Source organism: Puma concolor, chromosome D4 (genome assembly GCF_028749965.1).
Source record: "Puma concolor isolate L17-30 chromosome D4, mPumCon1.1.hap2, whole genome shotgun sequence".
In the NCBI taxonomy this organism is placed as follows: Eukaryota; Metazoa; Chordata; class Mammalia; order Carnivora; family Felidae; genus Puma; species Puma concolor.
The window spans coordinates 44,374,157-44,396,252 of record NC_141679.1 but is presented as its reverse complement, the minus strand read 5'-3'; the positions used below and the strand labels follow the sequence as shown (position 1 = coordinate 44,396,252).

Genomic DNA, 22,096 nt, shown 5'->3' with positions numbered 1-22,096 from the left:
TCTGTTTTGCGGACTGACGATAATCAACAGGTTACGGTTCGTTCGTAACGCGACTCCGCCGACTCCTTTTGCAAAACCGGCGAGGCCGCCGGCGCAACGACGACCTCCGCCACCCGCCTGGCAGGGAGCCGACGCCGGCGGGAGCGCGACCCTCTGGCGGGGCTGCGGCTGCTCCGCGTCGGGGCCGCGGGTCACGTGCTGCGGGGGCGCGGGGGGCGGGGCCGGCAGGGTATATAGCCGGGTGGCCAGAGCCTGGCTTTGAACGTCGCGTGGGACACGTCGGACGGTGGTCTCTGTGCTAATATCGGTTGGTAGGTGCGCGCCCCCTCTGTGACCCGCGGCCTGGCCCGGGTCCCCCTCGGGGCTCCAGGCTAGGGGACAAGGCGGTGGTCCCGGAGCCTGCCCGCCTCGCGGCCTCGGGGCGGTTTCCGGGTCCGGGCTGGGAAGGGGCGGTCTCCTGGGCCTGCGCTTTCCAGTCTTGCTTTTTTTTTTTTTTTTTTTTTTCTTTCTGGAATCTCTGCCAGCAGCTTCAGTGCGGGTGTAGCTTCTTGGCTTGGTTGCGCGGTAACAGTTTCCATTTGTCCCCGAAAGTACATTATCGGAAAGGAAATGTGCTAGCAAATCGTCTCCAGGCAGAACTCTGTGGGGTTCCCGGCGGCAGCAAGGCTGTGGGTGCTGGCGCCTGACTTGCCCCTTCGGGGTGGCTCTTACTCATTTTCTGTGTCTCTGGGACCCTGGGCGACCGGAGGGTAGACTGACTAGCCCTGAAGTGGTGGACAGCGGGCCGTGCAGATAGATTCTTCCTTCCCAGGTCTGCTGCTTAGCAGTGAGGCAGTTTTATGTGGGTGTATAGTCGTTGGAGGAACTAAATGAACATTTAAAAGCCTCCTGGAATGTTTCTCAATTCCTGGGAGCCCGCCTTCCCTCTCGTGCTTTAGTCTCCCCTAGACTAGTTGCAGTCCCTTCAAAGGAAGGAATAAATTCCCCTAAAGTGCTCCATTTTATCAATGAGGTATTTACCGGTGCCTCATGTTATCGCAGATGGTCCTGTCAAAGATGTCTTCTACTTGAAATCTTTTTAAAAAATATTTTACATTTAGGGGCGCCTGGTTGGCTCAGTTGGTTAAGCCTCCAACTTCAGCTCAGGTCAGGGTCATGATCTCCTGATTAGTGAATTCCAGCCCCTGGGGCTCTGTGCTGACAGCTCAGAGCCTGGGACCTGCTTCAGATTCTGTGCCTCCCTCTCTTTGCACCTCCTGCGCTGTTTCTCTCTCTCTCTCTTTCAAAAAAAAAAAAAAGAAGAAAAAGAAAAAAAACCATTAAATTTTAATAAAAAATATTTTTAAGTAATCTCTACACCCAGCATGGGGCTTGAACTCACAACCCCGGATCAAGAGTCGCATGCTGTACTGACTGACCCAGCCAAGCACCCCTCTCTATAGTTTTATCATGGATTTTAACTTGGTTCCACAGTTTTTGTGAACAGATGTTCCTCTTCAAAAGGCATTCCTAATATCCTGGTGGAGAACAAGACAAACATCCCAATAACTTTGCTGTTTCCTATAGACCCTGTTTTCTATTGGAATTTTACCCATAAATTCTGAAAGCCGGCCTCAGAAGGTGTTTGCCTAGGGGAGAGCTGCCAGCTTGAGAAATGCAGAAGACCACACCTACTGTATCTTGCATGTTTCTCTTGAAATTAACATTTACTTGAATGGGGACTGAGTCTGGGAGAGTCTTACCCTGGTGTCTTGAAAGAAGTTTCTCTCCACAGATTTCTTTCTTCAGGAGGAAAAATGGCATCGGTCGCAGTTAATCCACAACCGGTATGACCTTTAAATACAGTTTCTTGATTCCTTTCCCTCCCGTGTGTTTTGAGGAATTAACAATTTCCTCTGCCTTGGTTGCAGAGTGTGGTCACTAGGGTAGCTAACCTACCCTTGGTGAGCTCCACATACGACCTTGTCTCCTCGGCTTACATCAGCACAAAGGATCAGTATCCTTGCTTGAAGTCCGTGTGCGAGATGGCGGAGAAGGGTGTGAAGACCATCACTTCTGTGGCTGTGACGAGTGCTCTACCCATCATCCAGAAGCTGGAGCCACAAAGTGAGTTCTGATTTCTTCCTCAAGATTCAGTCCAAGGGATTGGGCAAGGGTGAGCCAGGAACTGTCTAGAATATGTGAAAGCCAGCCTTAGACTCCTAGCACTTAGAGGCAGCCTCAGGGAACCCCCTCTGCCTTTCCTTAGGTACATACTGCCTTTACGTACAAACTGCTGGGTAGGGGCACTGGGGTGGCTCATTCGGTTGAGTGTCTGACTCTTGACTTTGGCTCCGGTCATGATCTCACGATTTGTGAGTTCGAGCCCCACATCAGGCTCTGTGCTGACAGTGCTGACTGTCTCCATCTCTCTGACCCTCCCCGTTTGTTCTCTATCTGCTTGCTCTCCATTTCTCTTTCAAAAATAAACTTAAAAAAAAAAAGCCCTACCAGGTGGCCCTTATTGTTATGGAAAGCGTCTGCCTCATAACAATAGCAGATATTCACGAGAGTTAAACAGTCCTCCAGTGATGCCTCTGTCAGCAGAGATCACAATGGGAGCTAGTGGGTGAAATGAGTAACTGATTTCCTTGGGATCACACAATATGCATGAACTATTGTCAAAAGTAACATATTTTTGATGTACAATTAACACACCATAGAACTCACCCACTTAAAGTGTACAATTAAGTAGTTTTTAGTATATTCAGAGTTGTGCAAGTATCTCTATAATCCATTTAGAACCTTTTCATCACCTCAGAAAGGGACCTCATACCAGTTTCTGTTGAAAAAGTTCTTTCTGTTGAAAAAGTTCTGAAAATAATGTGATAATTTCATACCATTGTGAATGAATTTAATGCCTCTGAATTATGCAGAGGTAAAACCATTTTTATTTTAAATAGTGAAAATGGTGAAGTGTATGTTTGTATTTTGCTACAATTAAAAAAAATAAAAGGATGAAACCTTACACCCATTAGCAGTCTCTCCCCATCTCCTTCCAACCCCCTTAGGCAACTACTAATCTATTTTCAGTCTTTATAGACTTCTCTTTTCTGAACATTTAATATAAATGGAACCATAAAAAATGTTTTTCATGACTGGCTTCTTTCATTTAGCATAATGTCTTTGGGGTTTATCCATGTCGTGTTGTATCAGTGCCTTATTTTATTGTGGAATCATTTTCCATTGTGTGGATAGATTGCACTTTACTTATTCATCAGTTGAGGGACATTTGGGTTCCTTCTACTTTCGGCGATGCTAAATCTTTTTTTTTTTTTTTTTTTAATGTTTATTTATTTTGGGGACAGAGAGAGACAGAGCATGAATGGGGGAGGGGCAGAGAGAGAGGGAGACACAGAATCGGAAGCAGGCTCCAGGCTCCGAGCCATCAGCCCAGAGCCTGACGCGGGGCTCGAACCCACGGACCGTGAGATCGTGACCTGAGCTTAAGTCGGACGCTTAACCGACTGAGCCACCCAGGCGCCCCTTGGCGATGCTAAATCTTGAATGTTACTGTGAACGTTCGTGTACAAGATTTTGTGTGGATATATGTTTTCAGGTGTCTTGGGTATATACCTAGGAGTGGGATTGCTGGGTCATATGTTAACTGCTGAAGTTTTTGAGGAACTGCCGGCTTGTTTTCCAAAGCAGCTGCACCGTTTTACATTCCCACTAGTAGTGTAGGAAGGGTTCCATTTTTTCATGTTATTAACTGCTTTTGAGTAAAGGTTTAGATACTTCCTCTAAATGGTTAAATCATGGCCTTCTGGGATTATAAGGAACCGTTAGGGACCAATTTTCCAACTCTGCTTCTTCCCAGATGGATTTGTTACTAGTGCTTGGCTTGGCCATCATTGGAAGGGAAGCTTGGACTAAAATCTGTGCTTTGTTGGTGACATTCAGGGTGCTGTTAGCATGCTTTTTCCTGCTAATAACCCAAAATACAGTTCCACTTACTGAATTAAGTGTAGGTAGGGATTAAACTGGACAGGAAGTGCTAATTTTTAGAATTTTCAGATACCTCATTCCCTGAATGAGGGTTCAGTTGAAGCCTGGCTTCTCTTAGCATTAACCTTAGATACCAGTTGATGAGGAAGAAGCTTCTTAGCCAGCTTCCTAACTGGCACAGCTTTGCCACTGCCTGCTGCTCCCTTCCACTTCCTTATTTCCTTGTCTGTAGAAGACAATTGCCAGCAACCTGCTAAGCCTCTTCCATCTGAGCTAGAGAAACTAGGCAGTGCATTGTATTGTAAATGAAGATCAACATTCTTCTAATTTTTTATAAAAATGCCAAAGGTCCAAGGTATAATAGTATACGTTTTTATCTGCACTTAACATTGTCTTCATTTGTGATTCTTCTAGTTGCGGTTGCTAATACCTATGCTTGTAAGGGGCTCGACAGGATTGAGGAGAAACTGCCTATTCTGAATCAGCCAACAAACCAGGTGAGCTTGGTTGGGCAAGAGTGCCGAGGCTTGCTGCCTCACACGTCTTCATGTTCTGTCTGGTTAGCCCAGGCTGTGCGTGTCATGAACATGCCATAAACAGGAGAAATAAATTCTCCTCCTGAATGTATTTTTGAAACAGCGATGGCCACTCCCTTACTTGCTGAATTACTGTCAGGTTGTCTCTAAGGAACAAGATGAATTCGCCCCCTTTGGTTGTCATGCTTTAGTATGAACTTTATTGATTTGTGGCTTTGCCTCTGTAGATGATATTGCTGTCACAAATAACTGATTCCCATATGGTATTAGATAAATGAAGAGGTGGTATATAAACATTTTTCTCACGGTGTCTGAGAGCCCATCCTTTAGGATGGGGAACTGACGTCTCTGCCCAGGTGTTGACCTTCTGGGGCTGTGCTCCTAGGGCCAGGTGGGCATGGTACCACCTGTCTATATGCTCCTAGGTGTGCCTGGGCTGCTGCTCTCACTGTGAGCATGTCAACATGGAAAATGCCATTCTTCTCTAGAGGATCTTTTGTACCTTATTACATGTTTGTCCTAGTTCAAATGAAATACCTTGACACATTTTGTATCGTTTTACCTTATTGGCTCCTCCAGCAACGCTTGAGCGGTGGCAGATAGGGCAGATAGATCTGCTGAGGAAATTGATGCTTATTAACTCTTGGCGATTTGCCTAAGACCTAAAGCTAGAGAGTGAAAGGGCCAGATTCCTTCTTAAGCACTTCCAATGAGGCTGTCCTCGTTAAGACTATAATTCTATATTTACACCTGTGTTTCTGATCAGCCAAGCAATCTGGTTTTTTTACTTGTAGGTTGTTGCCAATGCCAGAGGTGCTATGACTGGGGCAAAAGATGCTGTGACAACTACTGTGACTGGAGCCAAGGATACCATGGCCAGCACCATCACTGGGGTGATGGACAAGACCAAAGGAGCAGTGACTGGCAGTGTGCAGAAGACCAAGTCTGTGGTCAATGGCGGCATTAACACAGTCTTGGGAAGTCGGATGATGCAGCTGGTTAGCAGTGGAGTAGAGAATGCACTCACCAAATCCGAGTTGCTGGTAGACCAGTACCTCCCTCTCACTGAGAAAGAACTAGGTAATTGGATATTTGTCTTGAACTCATAGTTTATATCTTAAATCTGTCTTTTAAAACTGCTTCATTGAGATCTACTTCGTATACCAAAAGTCACCTGTTTGATTCTGAGTTGTTTCATATAGAATTCTACATAGTAAGTTTGGAAATTTTGGGAGAAATTAACTTAGAGAAATTTTCTATAAATGGGTTATTTTCAGTGGGCTGCTTTACAGAATCATTAAACATTTTGTGCCTACTATGTGCCAGATACTGTGTTGCCCAAGAAGCTCACTGATAGGGGTGGGGGGGGGGTTGAGACACATGTAGATAAAGATGTCAGATGCAGTGTGTTTTGGGTGGTCAAGCCCAGAAGCAGACAGGAGCTGTCCTGGGGGAATGAGAGCATAATTGCTAGGTGGGTGGGTAGAATCAACAAGGTAAGATCCAGGTTAGAGGCCAGGCCTCCTCACTTCTAGGTGTGATCCCTTGGGATTTTTGTTCCTTTATTTCTAATTTCAGAAAAAGAAGCAAAAAAGGTTGAAGGGTTTGATACGGTTCAGAAGCCAAGTTATTACATTAGGCTGGGATCCCTGTCTACCAAGCTCCGCTCACGTGCCTACCAGCAGGCCCTCAGCAGGGTTAAAGAAGCCAAGCAAAAAAGCCAAGAGACCATTTCTCAGCTCCATTCCACTGTTAACCTGGTGAGTAGAACTTCATTTAAAGGTAGCTAAAGTGAGCCCATCCCTCTGGAGGGATGAGAGAAATGTAATCATGACATCCAGGAATTTTAATCTTGTGAACAACCCAGTAGAAAAATGGGCAAAGAGTTATACAGACAACTCACCGAAAAGGAACGATAAATGGCTGAAATACATGAAGCGATGTTAGTCTTCTTCTGAGGGGCCAAGTTCCAGATGCTTCCCCTGGCCTATCACAGTGGCAAAATTTGATGCTGTGGGCAGTGAGGTAGAGAAAGAGGTGTGCCTGTACTTGTGTTTTTTTGGGGGATACGAGGGATTGTTCTGGGCAAGTTACAAACACACCTATGCCTTAGGCAGTTTTACTTTTAGAAATGTTTCCTTGTAGGAGCTCCTGGGTGGCTCCATCAGTTAAACGTTCCACTTCGGTTCAGGTCATGATCTCAGCGTTTGTGGGTTTGAGCCCCGAGTCAGGCTCTGTGCTGACAGTTTGGAGCCTGGAGTCTGCTTTGGATTCTGTGTCTCCCTCTCTCTCTGCCCCTCCCCGCTCATGCTCTGTCTCTCTCTGTCAACAATAAACGTTTAAAAAAAAAATGTTTCTTTATAGATGCACAGATAAGTTTAGAGTTACAAAACACTATAAACGATGCCTGTCAACTAATCAGAAACTAATTAAATTGATACATCATAAAAGACTTGTGTAGCCATTAAAGATTGCCAAGTTGCAGAACAGTCTGTATTGTACTACCCTTAGAAGCTGGTTTCTTCTTGGAAGGGGAAAGAGGTAGCTGGCAACAGGGAAGAGGGGGTTTTAATTCCTTTTCCTTTTGTAATTTTATGTATTTGTATTATGTATATACATGTTAAATTTGAGTTGCCTTACCTGTGCTAAAGTGGACGTAAATTTGGAGACAGTGGTTTAATAAATAGAGGCAGTAAAAAGCTATGATTACTAGGTTGATTTACAAAAACTGGTAATAAATAACAATGATAGTGGGGACAACTCTCCTTAAACTCTCATGGAAATTCTTGTTTTTTATATTGTCTGATTTATATCCTCTGAGAACCAGCTAATATGAATGCATGTCTGACTGGTTTGTTCCTTTGTGTTATTTCAACATACTCTAGATTGAATTTGCCAGGAAGAATGTGCAGAGTGCCAACCAGAAAATTCAAGGTGCTCAGGACAAGTTCTATCTCTCCTGGGTGGAATGGAAGAGAAGCATCGGCCATGATGATACAGATGAATCCCACTGTGCTGAGGTGAGACACTGGGGAGAGTCATCCAGTACAGTTTCTGAAGATGTTCTTATTTTTCATTTCCATTTTCCCATTATTCCTCTTAGAATACTGTCTTCTATCACAAGTTTGAACAATACTGGGTACATAGGTTGTTCAGTGACAGAAAAGCAAAATGTGCAGTAATTTAACCTACAGACCCACGTCTTGCCCGTATCAGAATACAACTAAATGAGAAACTTAGGCCTTGCCCTCATAAGGGGCACAGACTCACAGGTGATATGGCATTTTTATTGCCACAGTGCTTTCTGCTAGCATCAACACAGGTGCTATGAGAATGTATAGGAAAGGAAACTAACTCAGCCTTAGAGAAAGGATGGGTGAGTCAGATGGCTTCCTGGAAGAGAGGAGTGCTAAGTTGAGGTCTAATGGGTGAATAAACTAGGTGGAAGGGCAGTAAGGGCCTGGATGTTCCAGGCAGAAGAAATACCATGCTGTAGTCCTAGAAAGTGGTTCTTTGGTTTCCCAAAGCTCATATGCCTACTGAAAAGTGGACAGAACTGCTCTTGTATTCTTGGGTTCTAATGAGGATTTTGAAAAGTCAAAGAATCCACATACGTGGTAGACACATACCCAGTTTACTGTAATTGAACTGACTGCTAAATAGCCCTGTTGGATTCACTGCTAATTTTTAAACTTGCTTTATTTTTAGCACATTGAGTCACGTACTCTTGCTATTGCCCGCAACCTGACTCAGCAGCTCCAGACCACGTGCCACACCCTGCTGTCCAACATCCAGGGGTTACCACAGAACATCCAGGATCAGGCCAGTCACGTGGGGGTGATGGCTGGTGACATCTACTCAGTGTTCCGCAACGCTGCCTCCTTTAAGGAAGTGTCTGACGGCCTCCTCACTTCTAGCAAGGGGCAGCTGCAGAAAATGAAGGAGTCTTTAGATGATGTGATGGATTATCTTGTTAACAACACACCTCTCAACTGGCTGGTAGGTCCCTTTTATCCTCAGCTGACCGAGTCTCAGAATGCTCAGGACCAAGGTGCAGAGAAGGACACAACCAGTCAGGCCCAGCAGCCTCAGCACAAAACACATTAAACCTGTCCTTGTCACCAGTAGATGGTTCAGCCAGCCAGATGATCCTTTCTGTTCTGTTGAAATTAACCTGCTAGACAACCTGGAATTGGGGAAGCAGCTAGCTAGGAAAAACGTCCCCAGTTGTAGTCTTTTCTAACTGGATTCAGAGCTTTAAAATGTCTGGCATCAGCAGACGCATTCTGTTGTTTACCTGGCTGGTAAGAAAAGAATGCTAGATGGTACATTGGTCGAACTCACAAAAAGTTTCAGTGCTTTATGGTCTCAGTGTGTTAGCCTTGTTGCTGTTTATTTGTATTGAATAAAAACACCTTCGTGTGGGCTGTGGTGTGAACTGGTGTCTGCTCCAGTTTGGTCTGAGCAGGCTTTGTCACTGATTGGTCTCACCAAGCATGCCTGTACAACTTCAGTTTTTTATTTTTCATAAAGGAATGTCCCCTATGAATTCAATAAAATTCACTGCAGAATAGATCGATTTTATGCTGTGTGTTCCATGTGCTTCGTGTGTTGCTTTCATAGAGCTGCTTGGCCTGCATGATGGGGTTATTAACACACATCTGTGAATTCCAACTGGCCCAGTGGGGAACTTGGCAAGGTAATAATATTAGAAGGCTAGTGCTAAAAATGGAGGGTTTCACAACAGGTCTTAAACAAATTAAAAGCTAATGTGCATACCAGAATTTTTACAAGGTGACAGTTGTTGCCTTTATCTCCCCATTCACTCAACCTCTGAGGGGGTTTTTAGGCCAGTAGAAGGCTACTTATGGCTGAAAAGGAATCAAAACTGAAAGGAAGCAATTGGCATCAGTTTCCTGTAAAGGCAGTATGCCTTTCTTGGTAAAGGGCTGTTGAAAGCGAGAGCCCTGAACCGAGACTAGTCAGTGTCCAGTCTCAGCTCAATTTGACTTGCCATGTTGTCACTTTGGGAGAAAGTCACTAACAATAGTTGGGGAGATACCTTTAGGAATAATTAGAAATAGAAAGACTTTTAGACTTTGGATCCTTCTGTAGGAAAGGATTCTTCTTACTTCCACCTGAGGGTGTTCAGACTTCTAGTCCCTCAGTGTTGGTCAACTAGGGAGGAAATCTCATGAATCTCCTTGTAACAAAGCTGCAGGATGCCAAACTGTTTAAAAAACAACTTGTCAAATAGAGCTACATACTTCTGCCTGTCCCCGCGAAAAGGATAGCAAGGCTGCTCTTTAGAGCTGAAGTCTAAGGTTTGTCTCTTTATATTCTGGTTCCTCCCTCCCCTTTCTCCCCAAGAAAACAAGGAGGCCGCGCGTAACTGCATGTGCCCTTGATGTGAATGAGACCATCAAAGCTTACAAAGTGACAGAACTAAGTTTTGCCCCTTGAGGTAACTCCAGGAATCAGTAAACAGGTGAGATGAATTGGAGGGCCGAGACTCACTGAGATACTTGAAGCCAAGAAGTATCTAGTTACTGGGAAGGTGGAGTGCCACAATTCCATGGGCTTCCGGGATGGAAACCCATCCATTCACTTGCCTGCCTGGTCCCAAGAACTGGCATTTTCTAGAGCAACTGACTCTTAAATATTTTTTAACTTCTTCATCCTAATTGGACATGACCTTGCCCCTCCCCCTCAAAACTCCAAGGCTCCTATCTTGTGGTTCTAATTGGTTGGTAAATTACATACCGTAGCTATACACATACTTTCTTACCCTGAACATAAACTTGTTTTCCCATTATGAAAGTTACAGGGCCAACTGAATTGCTTATGGAAAGGAGACCATTCTCAAAGCTATTCATGAACAAGACTACTTAGCTTCCAGAAAAACAGCACTAGCCCTCATTTTTTTGCCATGAGCTGTGCTCACTTGTGGTTTTGTCTGGCTTTGTGTCTCAAGTTTGTGCCCATGTGCATTCCATTCTGTTGTCAACATGTCTCAAAATCCATGGTCTTGCATCTTACAGCTTTATTGTTTCATAAACTGGCAGTTTGGTTTAACAGACTTTTCCCCAAGGAGGACAATTCTAGTGAGAAAAAAAGCCGATTAAGCACAATATCTAACTATGGACGGCTTTTAAACATTTGGCTGCATGAAGGCTGACGTGGCGTGCTTGAGTGTTCAAAGGTTTTTTGTTTTTTGGTTTTTTTCCTTTGTAATAATAACATGGACTCTGGTTAGTTCTGGGTAAAAAAATCAAAAGAATGGTGTGCTAGCCATTCATCTCTTAGCCTTAGTATTTTCACCTGTAATGTAAAATTAGTGACGCTTCAACAGATCAAAGTGAAATGTTTGAGGATGGGATGTCTTTCTGTTTTGCACTAGAGGCATAGGGGGACACCACTGTGGGGCAGTGACATACAGCATCTTTAAGTTGCCAGTCCAGGTGTAATATCAGGACGTGATTAAGAAAATCTATCCACTATCAAAGTGCAGTGTAGGTATTGAAGAGCTAATGAACTGAGAAGGGAAAAACTGAAATTTGGTCTATCTGAAATCTCTTCTAGAATATCATTTAGCTCATAGAGGTGGCTGGTGAGGGAAGGAGGAATAAAGAGCAGGATAGATACTTGTGCACCAGTCTTTAAAGAAATGGAGTCTAAATGATGTCTGGGAGAGCAGATGTGGGGTATGGAAAGGAGGGCCTTTTGCCGGTCTGATCTCCCTGATCTCCCTGTGCTCTCATGGACTTGGGACTGTCCCAGCTTCAAGAGTGACCTAGTACTGAGTCTGCATGGATGATGATCTCGTGAGATGTAGGTGGCTATGTTATTCTATCTATGTAGCTGTGTTACAAAGTGATTTAATCTGGTATTTGAGTTCCTAGTAGTATAAGGCATGGACTCTGCCCTGATGAAAATGGTAAAACCAGAAACTTTGCTCAAGAGACTTTTATGGTCTTAGGGGAAGCTTGTTGATGAACATTCAGGTAATATCCCGGTATAGGACATTGTTTATCCCTCACTCTGTTCCAGGCTGCCAATTTAAAAATTCCCTACCTATATTATAAAGTTAACCTGCAAAATATTACACTTCAGCATAAGGCAGTATAGGAATGGCAGAGCAACAATTTGAGTTTTCAGTTTTATTGACCAAAGCAAAAGGGAATGCTAACTTAGGTGATATTTCCTGTGAGAGGGGAAAAAAACGTTCTAATGTCTTCTAGAACTTAGGAAAGGAGTGCCTGGATGGTTCAGTCAGTTAAATAAGTGTCCAACTCTTGGTTTTGACTCTGGTCATGATTTCATGGTTCGTGAGTTCTTGGACAGTGTGCAGAGCCTTGGGATTCTCTCTCTCTCTCTGTGTCTCTGCCCCTCCCTTGCTCATGCTTGCTCTGTCTCAAATAAACTAAAAAAAAAAAAAAAGGAAAGTGTTAACTACATCTTACAAAAGTAGTGAATAGATTAAATGGTACTTTTATGTAGGTAGTGTTGGAGAACTAGTTACCACTTAAATTATGTCTTCATGTCTCTTGGGTATATGTGTGGGAATGGAATGGAGAGTAGGTCATAGACACCATGTGTTTGCTTGTTTGAGAAACTGCCAAACTGTTTTCCAAAGTGGCTGTACTATTTTACGTGCCCACCAGCAAGGTATGAGGATTCTGTTTTCTCCACATCTTCACCAACACTTGTATTTTGGCTTTTATTCCATCCATCCACTTATTTATTTATTTTTTTATGGTTTTAAAAAATGTTTATTTTTGAGAGAGAGACCAAGGAAGGGAGGGGCAGAGAGAGGGGGGAACAGAGGATTTGAAGTGGGCTCCATGCTGACAGCAGAGCCACTGATGTGGGGCTGGAAAACCCCAAACTGCCAGATCCTGAGCTGAGCTGAACTGAGATGCTTAACTGACTGAGCCACCCAGGCGCCCCTATCCAACCATTTAAATTAAAGCTTAGCGTTAATAAGAGTAGATGTTGAATGGTGTGAATGAAGCACTTCAACTTTTGTTTTGTCTGCACAGGCTAGAGCACAGGAAAACTCAGCTAAGGAGGTAGTTAATGGATCAATCAGACTGACTCCCGTGTATAAAATGAACTCTTGGCATGGTTAACAGCACACCAGGGAGTGTTCTGCCCTCTTTGTCTATGCCAGGGATTATCAACTGGAGAAATTGACAAAATGCAGATTCATGGGTTCCACCTCCAGAGAATCTGGTTACTAGTCTGGTGGTAGTACCAGACATCTGCAGTTTTTAAAAGCATCCCTTAGGGGCGCCTGGGTGGCTGAGTCGATTAAGCGTCCTACTTTGGCTCAGGTCATGATCTCGCGGTCCGTGAGTTCGAGCCCCGCGTCGGGCTCTGTGCTGACAGCTCAGAGCCTGGAGCCTATTTCAGATTCTGTGTCTCCCTCTCTCTGACCCTCCCTGATTCATGCTCTGTCTCTCTCTGTCTCAAAAATAAATAAACGTTAAAAAAAAATTTAAAAAAAAAAAGAAAGAAAAAAGCATCCCTTAAAAAAAAAATCAAAGCATCCCTTAAAATAGAAAGCATCATCCCTAGTGATTCTACTGTAGGTGACCCACTGAATACTGTTAGAGAAGCAAAGGAAACAGGACTAGGGTTACCTATAGTTCCTTTTCTCCAAACAAGACTCCCAGTGTGGGTTCCATAAAGTGTCCTAAGACCTACGCTTGATTTACCTGCTCAAACGAATGGAATACACAGGAGTTAACAGTGACTAGCTGAATGCTGTGCAATGGATACATACCAAGGATTACTTTGTGATCGGTGTCAACCTGCTCCCTTTGCTAAGAGTTCTAATCACTTCCACAGACTCTTGTTGGCTGAGGACAAAGCATCAGGGTACAAGAGGGTGTTTCTACAGTAGGGAAGGTGATGTGCACCAGGGGATGGTACTCAGTGTTCATGTAAAACAGAACAGTGTTCATGTAAAACAGAGTTCTGTAGCTCACAAGCACATAAACAAGCTGCATATGCAATCTGTTCTGGGTGGTGAGACGTTTGTGCTAAATCGAACTCTCACCAGGGTTTATCTTACGTATTTGGTGATAGAGCTAGTCACTCACTACCTCTTGCATGATCCTTTCATAACACTAGAAATCAAATTACTTTTATACAAACTTAAATTTCAGTTTCTTCTTGTCACTACATTAGCGCTTCTATAATTTCAAAATAAACCAATTTTCCTGATTCTGTGTCATATCAGCATTGCATATACACCTTTACTAGCAAGTTACCTTCCCACAGATGTTATTTTTATTTCTGTAATAGTCTCACCTTAGCCAGGGCACCAGGCCACCAAGCACTAGCCTACTGTTAGGCAAATTAGAAAATGGCACCTTATAGTGCCACCTTCTGGAAAGTTGTTATAATAAATATGCGAATCAATGAAGTCTATGTTATGAAAGGTGCCCCAGAGGTTGTATGAACAGGTTGCAGGAATCCTAGCATGGTCACTTGGTTTCCTGAAAAGCATGTGTTGATGGTTTCCTGTCCTTTCAGGGGGGGGACTATGATTATCTCATTAATTCCATAGTAAGTACCAGATTCTTGAGTGTGGCCTCTATCCCTGAATGGGTTTTCTCTGAAAGAGACTCCTTACACTCCATCAATGGTCCAAACTACACTTGCTCATGTCAGTGAAAAAGGATTTATTTTATAGATGTGCGAAATGATTTCTCTTGTGCCACATTTCTCATGAAGATGGTCAGGCACAATCACTACATTTTACATTAAACTCACCATGGAAACTTGATGGATTGTGACTACCTCTTAGTTGTCCTACCCTCTATTCACAGCCTCCAAGTAGGTTTTACTGGTAGCCAAGAATTTAATGGACATTATACACTCTGGATCATTCTGGATATATGGAAGGGGAATTATTCACATGACTCTTGTAAAGCATCTCAGGTACTAGAGTTTTTTTTTTTTTTTTTTTTTGATAGTGGTGCTGAAAACTTTTCTCCAAAAATTCTAAGTTTGGGATCCCCAACCTTCTGCAAAGACAGGACAAGTTAGGTGACTTTGGAGGTAGTGTGTGTGTGTGTGTTGGTATTTAAGGAACATATGAAAATAAAAGCTACTCTTTACTGAGCAACTTTTACAAGTTAGGCTCATTCTACCTTCATTCTTCATCTGTAACCAAATCAGGTATCTTCCTCATGTGAGAGGTGAGGAGACAGGTTGAGAAGAGGTGGGTGGTAGGATGGGGTTTTAGTTTGATGTCTTACTGTTGTCAAAGTGCATGCATTTTTTTTTTTTTTTTTTTCCTGTTCTAGCACTCTAGCTCTCTGATAAGAGAAAACTGCAGCTTGCCTCTTTGGGGCCCAGAAAATCTCTCTGCCTGTAGCTTCTTGCATTGTACCTTCCTGTTCTATTTTATATTTGTTAAAAACAAAGTCATATTGGATGTTAAAACATACTATTAACAGACATAGTTTAGAAGAGAGAGCTAAGTAAGGTGTATCTTTTAACCTACTAAAGCTCAAATTGCAATAGTTGGCTTGTCTGACTGATGCTCTGAATCAAATTGTATAAGCATTGCTGGCTTTGGTGGATGTCAGGTTGGATCGAATCTTTGCAAGGCGAACATTGATAAATAGCTAGAATGTAGTTTGATCTACCCAAACTGAGAGCCTCAAGAATAAATGGTAGAAGTTTGTACCTCAGGCCAGACAGTTCTCTGAGCACCTGAGTTCTTTGGGAAGATAAACAAGATTCCCTCTTCTTGTCTGTTTTTCCTCTGGTTTTATTTTTACTCTTTCTTAATTGTGAAATGTACACAGCATCAAATTTACCATTTTAGCCATTCTTTTTTTTTTTTTTTTTTTAATGTTTATTCGTTTTTGAGAGACGGAGACACAGCATGAGGGGGGGAGGGGCAGAGAGAGAGAGGGAGACACATAATCTGAAGCAGGCTTCCGGCTCTGAGCTGTCAGCACAGAGTTCAATGCAGGGCCCGAACTCAAATCATGACCTGAGCTGAAGTCGGACGCTTAACTGACTATGCCACCCAGGCGCCCCCATTTTAGCCATTCTTAAACGTACAATTCAATGGCATTAGGTACATTCACCATGTTGTGCCATCATTATCACTTTCTATTTCTAGAACTTTATCATTATTCCAAGCATAAACTGTAACTATTAAACAGTAACTCCTCACTCTTCCCTCCTGTTGTCTGCATTTTGATGGATTTTTGTTGTTTTGCCTCTGTTAGATAATTAGCTAACTTTTTTTTCTCTGCTATCAAGATTCCAGCCTTTAGTAATTTATTATACCTTACTAATTTTCTGCTTTTAATCTGCTGTCGCCTAAGAAACATCGCATAGCTTATCAAAATTGTATGTAAAGTAAGAGTTAATAGAACTTCTTATCCCTAAAAGCCTTTCCTATGCAGAGAAGAATAGGACTTTGGGATGGCTGTTTCAACTATTAAAACACCTTTTCCTTCCTCAGTTCCTAGATGTTTCCCAAAAGGGTTATATTTGTAAGTCAGACTTCTGGAAAAGTGGAATATTACTACTGATTTTAAGAGAATAGTAGATTAATAGATGAATAACTGGAAATGCCTTACATTTTGTATTTTCAAGAAAACTTTCATTTAGTAAGTTCCCCCCTAGTTAGTTTCATTTTAAAGAGAAGTTTTATAATATGAGTGAACTATGGTAATATGACTAAACACCTTTCAGGAAGCATGGCTATGGAGAAAGGGAGGCTCATTCACATGCAGTAATCAGGGTCTCCATGAGGACAGTGCAGTTCACCAGTGTTTGTTTTAATATCCAAGATTCTTCTTTTACAGGTATTTGATTTCACTGCTATAGACTTGACATCTGAGACTGATGAAATTCCAGATATTATTGCTTTGGAAGAGGAGGATGGGTCAGATCATTCACATGCTAATGGCCCCGTGTCCTCTCAGGGCCAAATGTTGAATAACTAACAAGAAAATACTCCTTTTGGCTGAATACACAATTTGTGTCACAGTAAACTTCAAGCTTGCTTGCGTGTTTATTCCTGAGGTTTTGGGGATTAATCTATTGTGGGTCAATCTATTCTTTTTTTTCTTTGGCTGCTTGGTCTTAATTGTAATGAAACTGATTGATCTAAACTTTTGTAAGAGAAACTCGTTCTGTATCATATATCATTTTATATGATTCTTCAAAATTTAATTATTGAAATGCCTATAATAAAAATGGTGCTGTATAATCTTGAGTTAGTGACTTTTTTTTTAAAATATACTAATGTAATGGACATTTGTTTTTGTTTGTATTTTTGGCCTCCCAGGATGGGGGTGTCTTAGTGGGTCTGTAAGTCAGGGTTTTTTTTTGCCTTCTCCTAGCCTAGGGGTGGGCATCTGAAAACAGGTCAACTGGGAGGAAGTATATCAAGATGAGTAAAGATTGTGGATATTAATCTTGGCTCTGCCACTTACAAGTTGTGTGACTTTAAACAATTTACATAATTTCCCTGTACCTCAACTTCCTCATCTGTAAAATGGGGATTTAGTTTGATGATAATAATAGGTTTGCTATGAAGAATAAACAAATTAACATTTGTGAAAAGCTTAAAGCAATGCCTGGCACAGAGTAGCGTTAAATAAATTGTAGAAACTATGGTCAGGCCAGTAGCTATGAGCATCCCTAGTGTCCAAATAGTAGTTTTTTTTTTTTTTTTTAACGTTTATTGATTTTTTGAGAGAGGGTGTGAGTAGGGGAGGGACAGAGAGAAAGGGGGACAAAGGATCCGAGGCGGCTCTGTGCTGACAGCAGTGAGCCCAATGCAGGGCTCAAACTCACGAAATACGAGATCATGATCTGAGCCGAAGTCAGATGCTCAATTGACTGTGCCACCCAGGTGCCCCCAGATAGTGGTTCTGAAATACCTTTTTCCACTAAAAGAAATCAGGGCTTCTTGGAGAAATGGCTGATTTCAGATTTGAAGCAGAAAATGTACAAGATGCTCCTTGAACTTCTTGCTATTCCAGATAGCAAGGAAGCCAATTTGAAGGGTTCCCATTGACTAGAGATAGGACGCTTTGAACTTCAATGAGGATAGTAATTGCAATCAAATATGAACTCCATTAAATATCTAAATATATCCCATTAAATATCTAAATATATTATTATACATATAAACAATTTCATTGGTCACTTTCAGGGGATGATAGCAAACCAATTAACTGGTAAAATAAAGAGAAAGGATCAACAGTCTATCCTTCCTTGTATCTTTACCATGAGATAAACTAGACCATGAGGGAAAATTTCTATCATAAAAGTATTGCTACTAACAGAATAAAAAAATGGTATCTTGGTCAGTGTGGACTGCTATAATAAACTACCTTAGACCAAGTGGTTTAAAATGTTTATTTTTGAGAGAGAGCGAGAGAGAGAAAGAGTGAGAGTACAAACAGGGGAGGAGCAAAGAGACAGAGGGAGACAGAATCCGAAGCAGGCTCCAGGCTCTGAGCTGTCAGCACAGAGCCCGACATGGGGCTCGAACCCACAAACTGTGAGATCATGACCTGAGCCAAAGTCAGAAGCTTAACTGAGTCAGATCATGACCTGAGTCAAAGTCAGCTTAACTGACTGAGTCACCCAGGTGCCTCTAGACTGAGCGGTTTAAAAAACAAACATTTATTTCTCACAGTTCTGAAGGCTGTAAGTTTGAGATGTTTCGGCACGATTGGGTTTTGGTGAAGACTCTTCCAGGTTGCAGAGTCCACTTCTTTTTGTATCCTCTGATGGCAGAAAGCGCAGAGAGAGAGAGAGAGTAAGCAGGCTCTCTTGTGACTCCCCTAAGGGTATTAATCCTATTCAGGAGGGTTCTACCCTGATGACTTCATTTAATGCTAATTACCTCCCAGAGACCCCTCTTTCTAATACCGTCACATTGAGGAATAGGATTACAATATAGGAATGGAGTGGGGGGAGAGGGAGGCACAAACATTCAGTTCGTAACAAACAATAAATTAGAATTTTCATTTTGCAATCCCCAAGGAATTAATAGACCTAGGCATTTAGCATCAACGCCTGTCAATGGCATAAATGAAGCTATGTACTGCCTGAAACAACATACATCAACTATCATCTAAACTTGCCAAAGGGATCATACCTGAATGTCATCAATCCTCTGGATCCAGGTGTCATTTTGAAGGAAATACAGAAGATAGAGACGGAGAAGAACGTGTTGAACTGCAGCAAGGATGCAGTTGTAAGAAAACATTATAAGAAAAAATTGTAAGGAAAAAAAGGAGAGGGGGAGGATGGAGGAAAGCCTGTATATTAAGTGATATTATTTAAAAAGAACCCAACCCTGTGAAAGACTAAAAAAAAAAAAAAAAAAAGAAAAAGGTAAGGGAAATACAAATAGTGTCTAGAGAAGTACACTTAGGTGGTAAAACTGTAAGACAATGCAAAGAAGTGATTACTATAAAAGTGAGAATGGTGTTTATTTTTGGGGAAGTGAGGGGTTTCTGGGATGGCTGGAAAAGTTTTACTTCTTGTCCTTGGTGGTGGTCACAAGGGCTTCACCTACAATAATACATTAAGCTATTTTTTTTAGCAAGTAAATTGGATTGCTGGCATGTAAATCTTGAGTGGATTGGCACATGAATTTGCTGTTTTCTGAACTTAATTCTCTGGCCTTTCCATGCTTTATTTATGCTACCCAATACCCATTGAATAAAACTCCTTCAGAAGCAGTTTCAATGCTTGCGAAAGAAGAATGCCAATTGATATGAGTAGCTTTGGAAAGTTACTATTAGCAGTGAAGTGGGTATAGAAAACTTTGGGGAGGGGGTGCCTGGGTGGCTCAGCCGGTTAATCGCCCAACTTTGGCTAGGGTCATCATCTCACAGTTTGTGAGTTCAAGCCCCGTGTCTGGCTCTGTGCTAACAGCTTGGAGACTGCTTCGGATTCTGTGTCTCCCCTTCTCTCTGCTCCTGTTCTGCTCATGCTCTGTCTCTCTCTCCTACAAAAATAAATAAACATTAAAAAAAATGAAAAAGAAAATTTTTGGGAGAAATTTTGTTGTAATAAGAAGTGGAGTAGTAGCTAGAAAGGCATTGGGGTCAATGGATTTTTTTTTAAACAATGGAAGCACAGCATGTTTGTATACTTATGGGAAGAATTGGTAATGCAGGAGAGAATAAAGGACAGATGCTGGAGCAAACTCTTTGAGTAGGAGAAAATGAATACGACCTGTTGAATAAGTCAAAGGACTAATCTTAGGGAGGTGCACCTTAATTCAACCAGACTAATAAGATTAATGTAGGCAAAGATACAGGCAGGTTGGTAAACTGTTGATTGAAGGTCTTTCCTGGAAGCATCTATTAACTAAGGACAAAAGACATCATCGAGAGGAGGAGAAAGGAAGCATTGGACATTTAAGGGAAGAAGATATGTACAATTGTGTGGAGAGTGAGATTTGGGGTAAATAGGGTGGAGAAGGACAGGCCTAAGAGCCCATTGGAGGTGTCATGAATTTTCAGTGACAGCAGGCATCATGGTTGTGTTTAGGGGCTAAGCTGCAGTTGTGGGATAGGCAGAAAACTGGATGCAATAGGGACTTGGGTTCTGCCAGATAAACCTGGCAAAGAGAAAAAGGGGCCAGATTATTGAGAAGAGTTCAAGGAACTGAGAGGCCAGGACACTGTAAGGTCATCTAAGTGGATACTGAAATCAGCAAAAATTATCCCAAGAGTAATGTGGGAGAGACAAGCAAGTCTAAATCTAAAAAATGAGGTCCAGCACCCTATCTTACACAAGACCTCTGGAAGCAAGAGTTGTGGGAGGAAGCATAAAATTCAAAGCAGCTGGTTGTAGTGAGGCAATAATTGCCAGAGGTGATAATAAGAAATAAGTATTATACCCCCTCCCCCCCCCCCCCCATTTCCAGGCACTGTTGTATATGGGGTGCGAGGGAGAAAACAGTCATCAGTAGAGAGGGTTGCAGGAGGACGCTGTATACTTAGGGGAGAGCCAGATTTCTTACAGCAGGAAGAAGAAAGGAACATTTAGCATTTGAGGGCACACAAGATTTTACTAATAATAGACCTGGGGCTTAGTGGTTAGATGTGTTTAGATCTCACAGCTAGTGAGACAGGTGAAGATGGAACCCAATGCTTTTTCACTACACCGAGTCTGAGTCCTAAATATACGGCTTTTAGCCAGTGAAATAGACCTACATGAGCAAAAAGAATGAGAGATACTAAAAATCAGAAAGCGCGAAGCTGCACAACCCTGCAAGATACTTTTTGCAGTTACCCAAGAGCAAAAGAGTCGCTGGCAGCGCAATGCAGTGTGGGTCTTGTAGTGTTTCGTCTGGGTCTGACGGAAAGGGAAGGAGAGAAGGGCGCTTTGCATGGCGGGAGATATAGTCGGCCGAGGAAGTCCCTCCTCCCCCGGAAGCAGGGCAGCGCCGGCGTTTACCGCCTTTCCGGAAGCGCGGGAGTCTTGGTCTCTATTACCTTCGCTTAGGCAGTTGTACCGTAGTACCGTTAGGTTCTTCATTTCCCTGAGACTTTACGGCCGTTTGAGGTGAAATGGCTCCGGGCGAGAGAGGAACAAACGGTGGCAATGGAGCGGCCGCCACTACCTCAGGCTGCCCGTAGGGAGGGAGCATGAGGGGCCTCTGAGTCGTTTGGGCCTGCCCTTAGTTCCTTTGCAGTAATACTGCCTACCGCGAAGATGAGCTCGGTCTGGGTCACCTCTTTCGAGAAGGAGCATCTTTGGATGTATCTGCAGGCGCTCGGCTTTGAGCCAGGCCCGGCCACCATTGCCTGCGGAAAGATCGTGTCTCACACGCACCTCGGAGTGTAAGAAGCCTCGGGCTGGCGGGGCGGGGGAGTCCGAGCCCAGACGCGTTGGTGTGACCCACCCTTTCGCGGACCTGGCAGGTTGATGAATCGAGCGGTCGAGCGGTTACTTTGTGCCAGCAGTGGCTACAAAGCCCTTGCTCCCAGTGGCTGCCAGCCTGGTGGCAGAAGCTAATAATTGTGGGACCGTGCCGGGAGCGCTTTGTAGGGGAGCAATGTCTGCAGTTGGGGCAGAACTGGAGGGACAGCTTAATTCTGCTTTAGTGTTGACGTTGGGTGGTCTGTGAAGTTGAGGGAGGGGTGGCAGTGGAAGGGTGTGGGAACAGTATGTTCAACGGCTTTAGGACTCAAGGGAGCCTTTTAATTTTAAGGTGGTTCTTTATAATTTTTACTTTTTGAATTAGCAAAAACTATTTTTTCTGTAGTAAGCAAAAAAAAAAAAAAGGTAGAAAAGGGTATTAAGTTGGAAAGTAAAAGGACCTTTGTCACTGGTATAATAGTTATCATAAATCTAAATACTTTATGTTTCTGTGTCTAAACCTACCAACTTTAGAGTATTATCTTACCCGCTGTAGGCCAAGAGAAATTTGAGATACATAGGCTATTTCCTGTCCTCAGTCTTTTGACTTTTCTGATTATTTGAGTTCTTAGAGCGGCAGTATTTATTTATTTATTTTTAATTTTTATTTTAGAGAGAGCGTGAGTGGAGGAGAG

The 22,096-nt window shown here is 42.8% G+C and overlaps 2 protein-coding genes across 2 annotated transcripts in view; both read left to right on the top strand.

The window, feature by feature from the left end:
• The first annotated feature begins 205 nt into the window (after nucleotides 1-205).
• Nucleotides 206-16,773, top strand: PLIN2 (perilipin 2). The gene is made up of 9 exons (XM_086685379.1): nucleotides 206-311; nucleotides 1,775-1,826; nucleotides 1,911-2,106; nucleotides 4,402-4,484; nucleotides 5,318-5,603; nucleotides 6,102-6,283; nucleotides 7,409-7,543; nucleotides 8,232-8,522; nucleotides 16,367-16,773. Exons 2-9 carry the CDS (start codon nucleotides 1,797-1,799, stop codon nucleotides 16,505-16,507), a joined length of 1,344 nt encoding a protein of 447 aa, XP_086541505.1. The 5' UTR covers nucleotides 206-311; nucleotides 1,775-1,796; the 3' UTR covers nucleotides 16,508-16,773.
• Nucleotides 16,774-20,965: 4,192 nt separating this feature from the next.
• Nucleotides 20,966-22,096, top strand: part of HAUS6 (HAUS augmin like complex subunit 6) — a 35,469-nt gene continuing 34,338 nt past the window's right edge. The window contains 1 exon segment of the mRNA XM_025935212.2: nucleotides 20,966-21,382. Within this exon segment, the coding sequence (XP_025790997.2) occupies nucleotides 21,255-21,382 (128 nt within the window). The 5' untranslated portion in view covers nucleotides 20,966-21,254.

Excerpts from the sequence above, each read along its gene's own strand:
- PLIN2 (XM_086685379.1), top strand. The coding sequence starts at position 1,797 with ATGGCATCGGTCGCAGTTAATCCACAACCG. Across the intron at positions 4,485-5,317 it reads TGAATCAGCCAACAAACCAG|GTTGTTGCCAATGCCAGAGG; the intron begins GTGAGCTTGGTT and ends TTTTACTTGTAG. Across the intron at positions 6,284-7,408 it reads TCCATTCCACTGTTAACCTG|ATTGAATTTGCCAGGAAGAA; the intron begins GTGAGTAGAACT and ends AACATACTCTAG.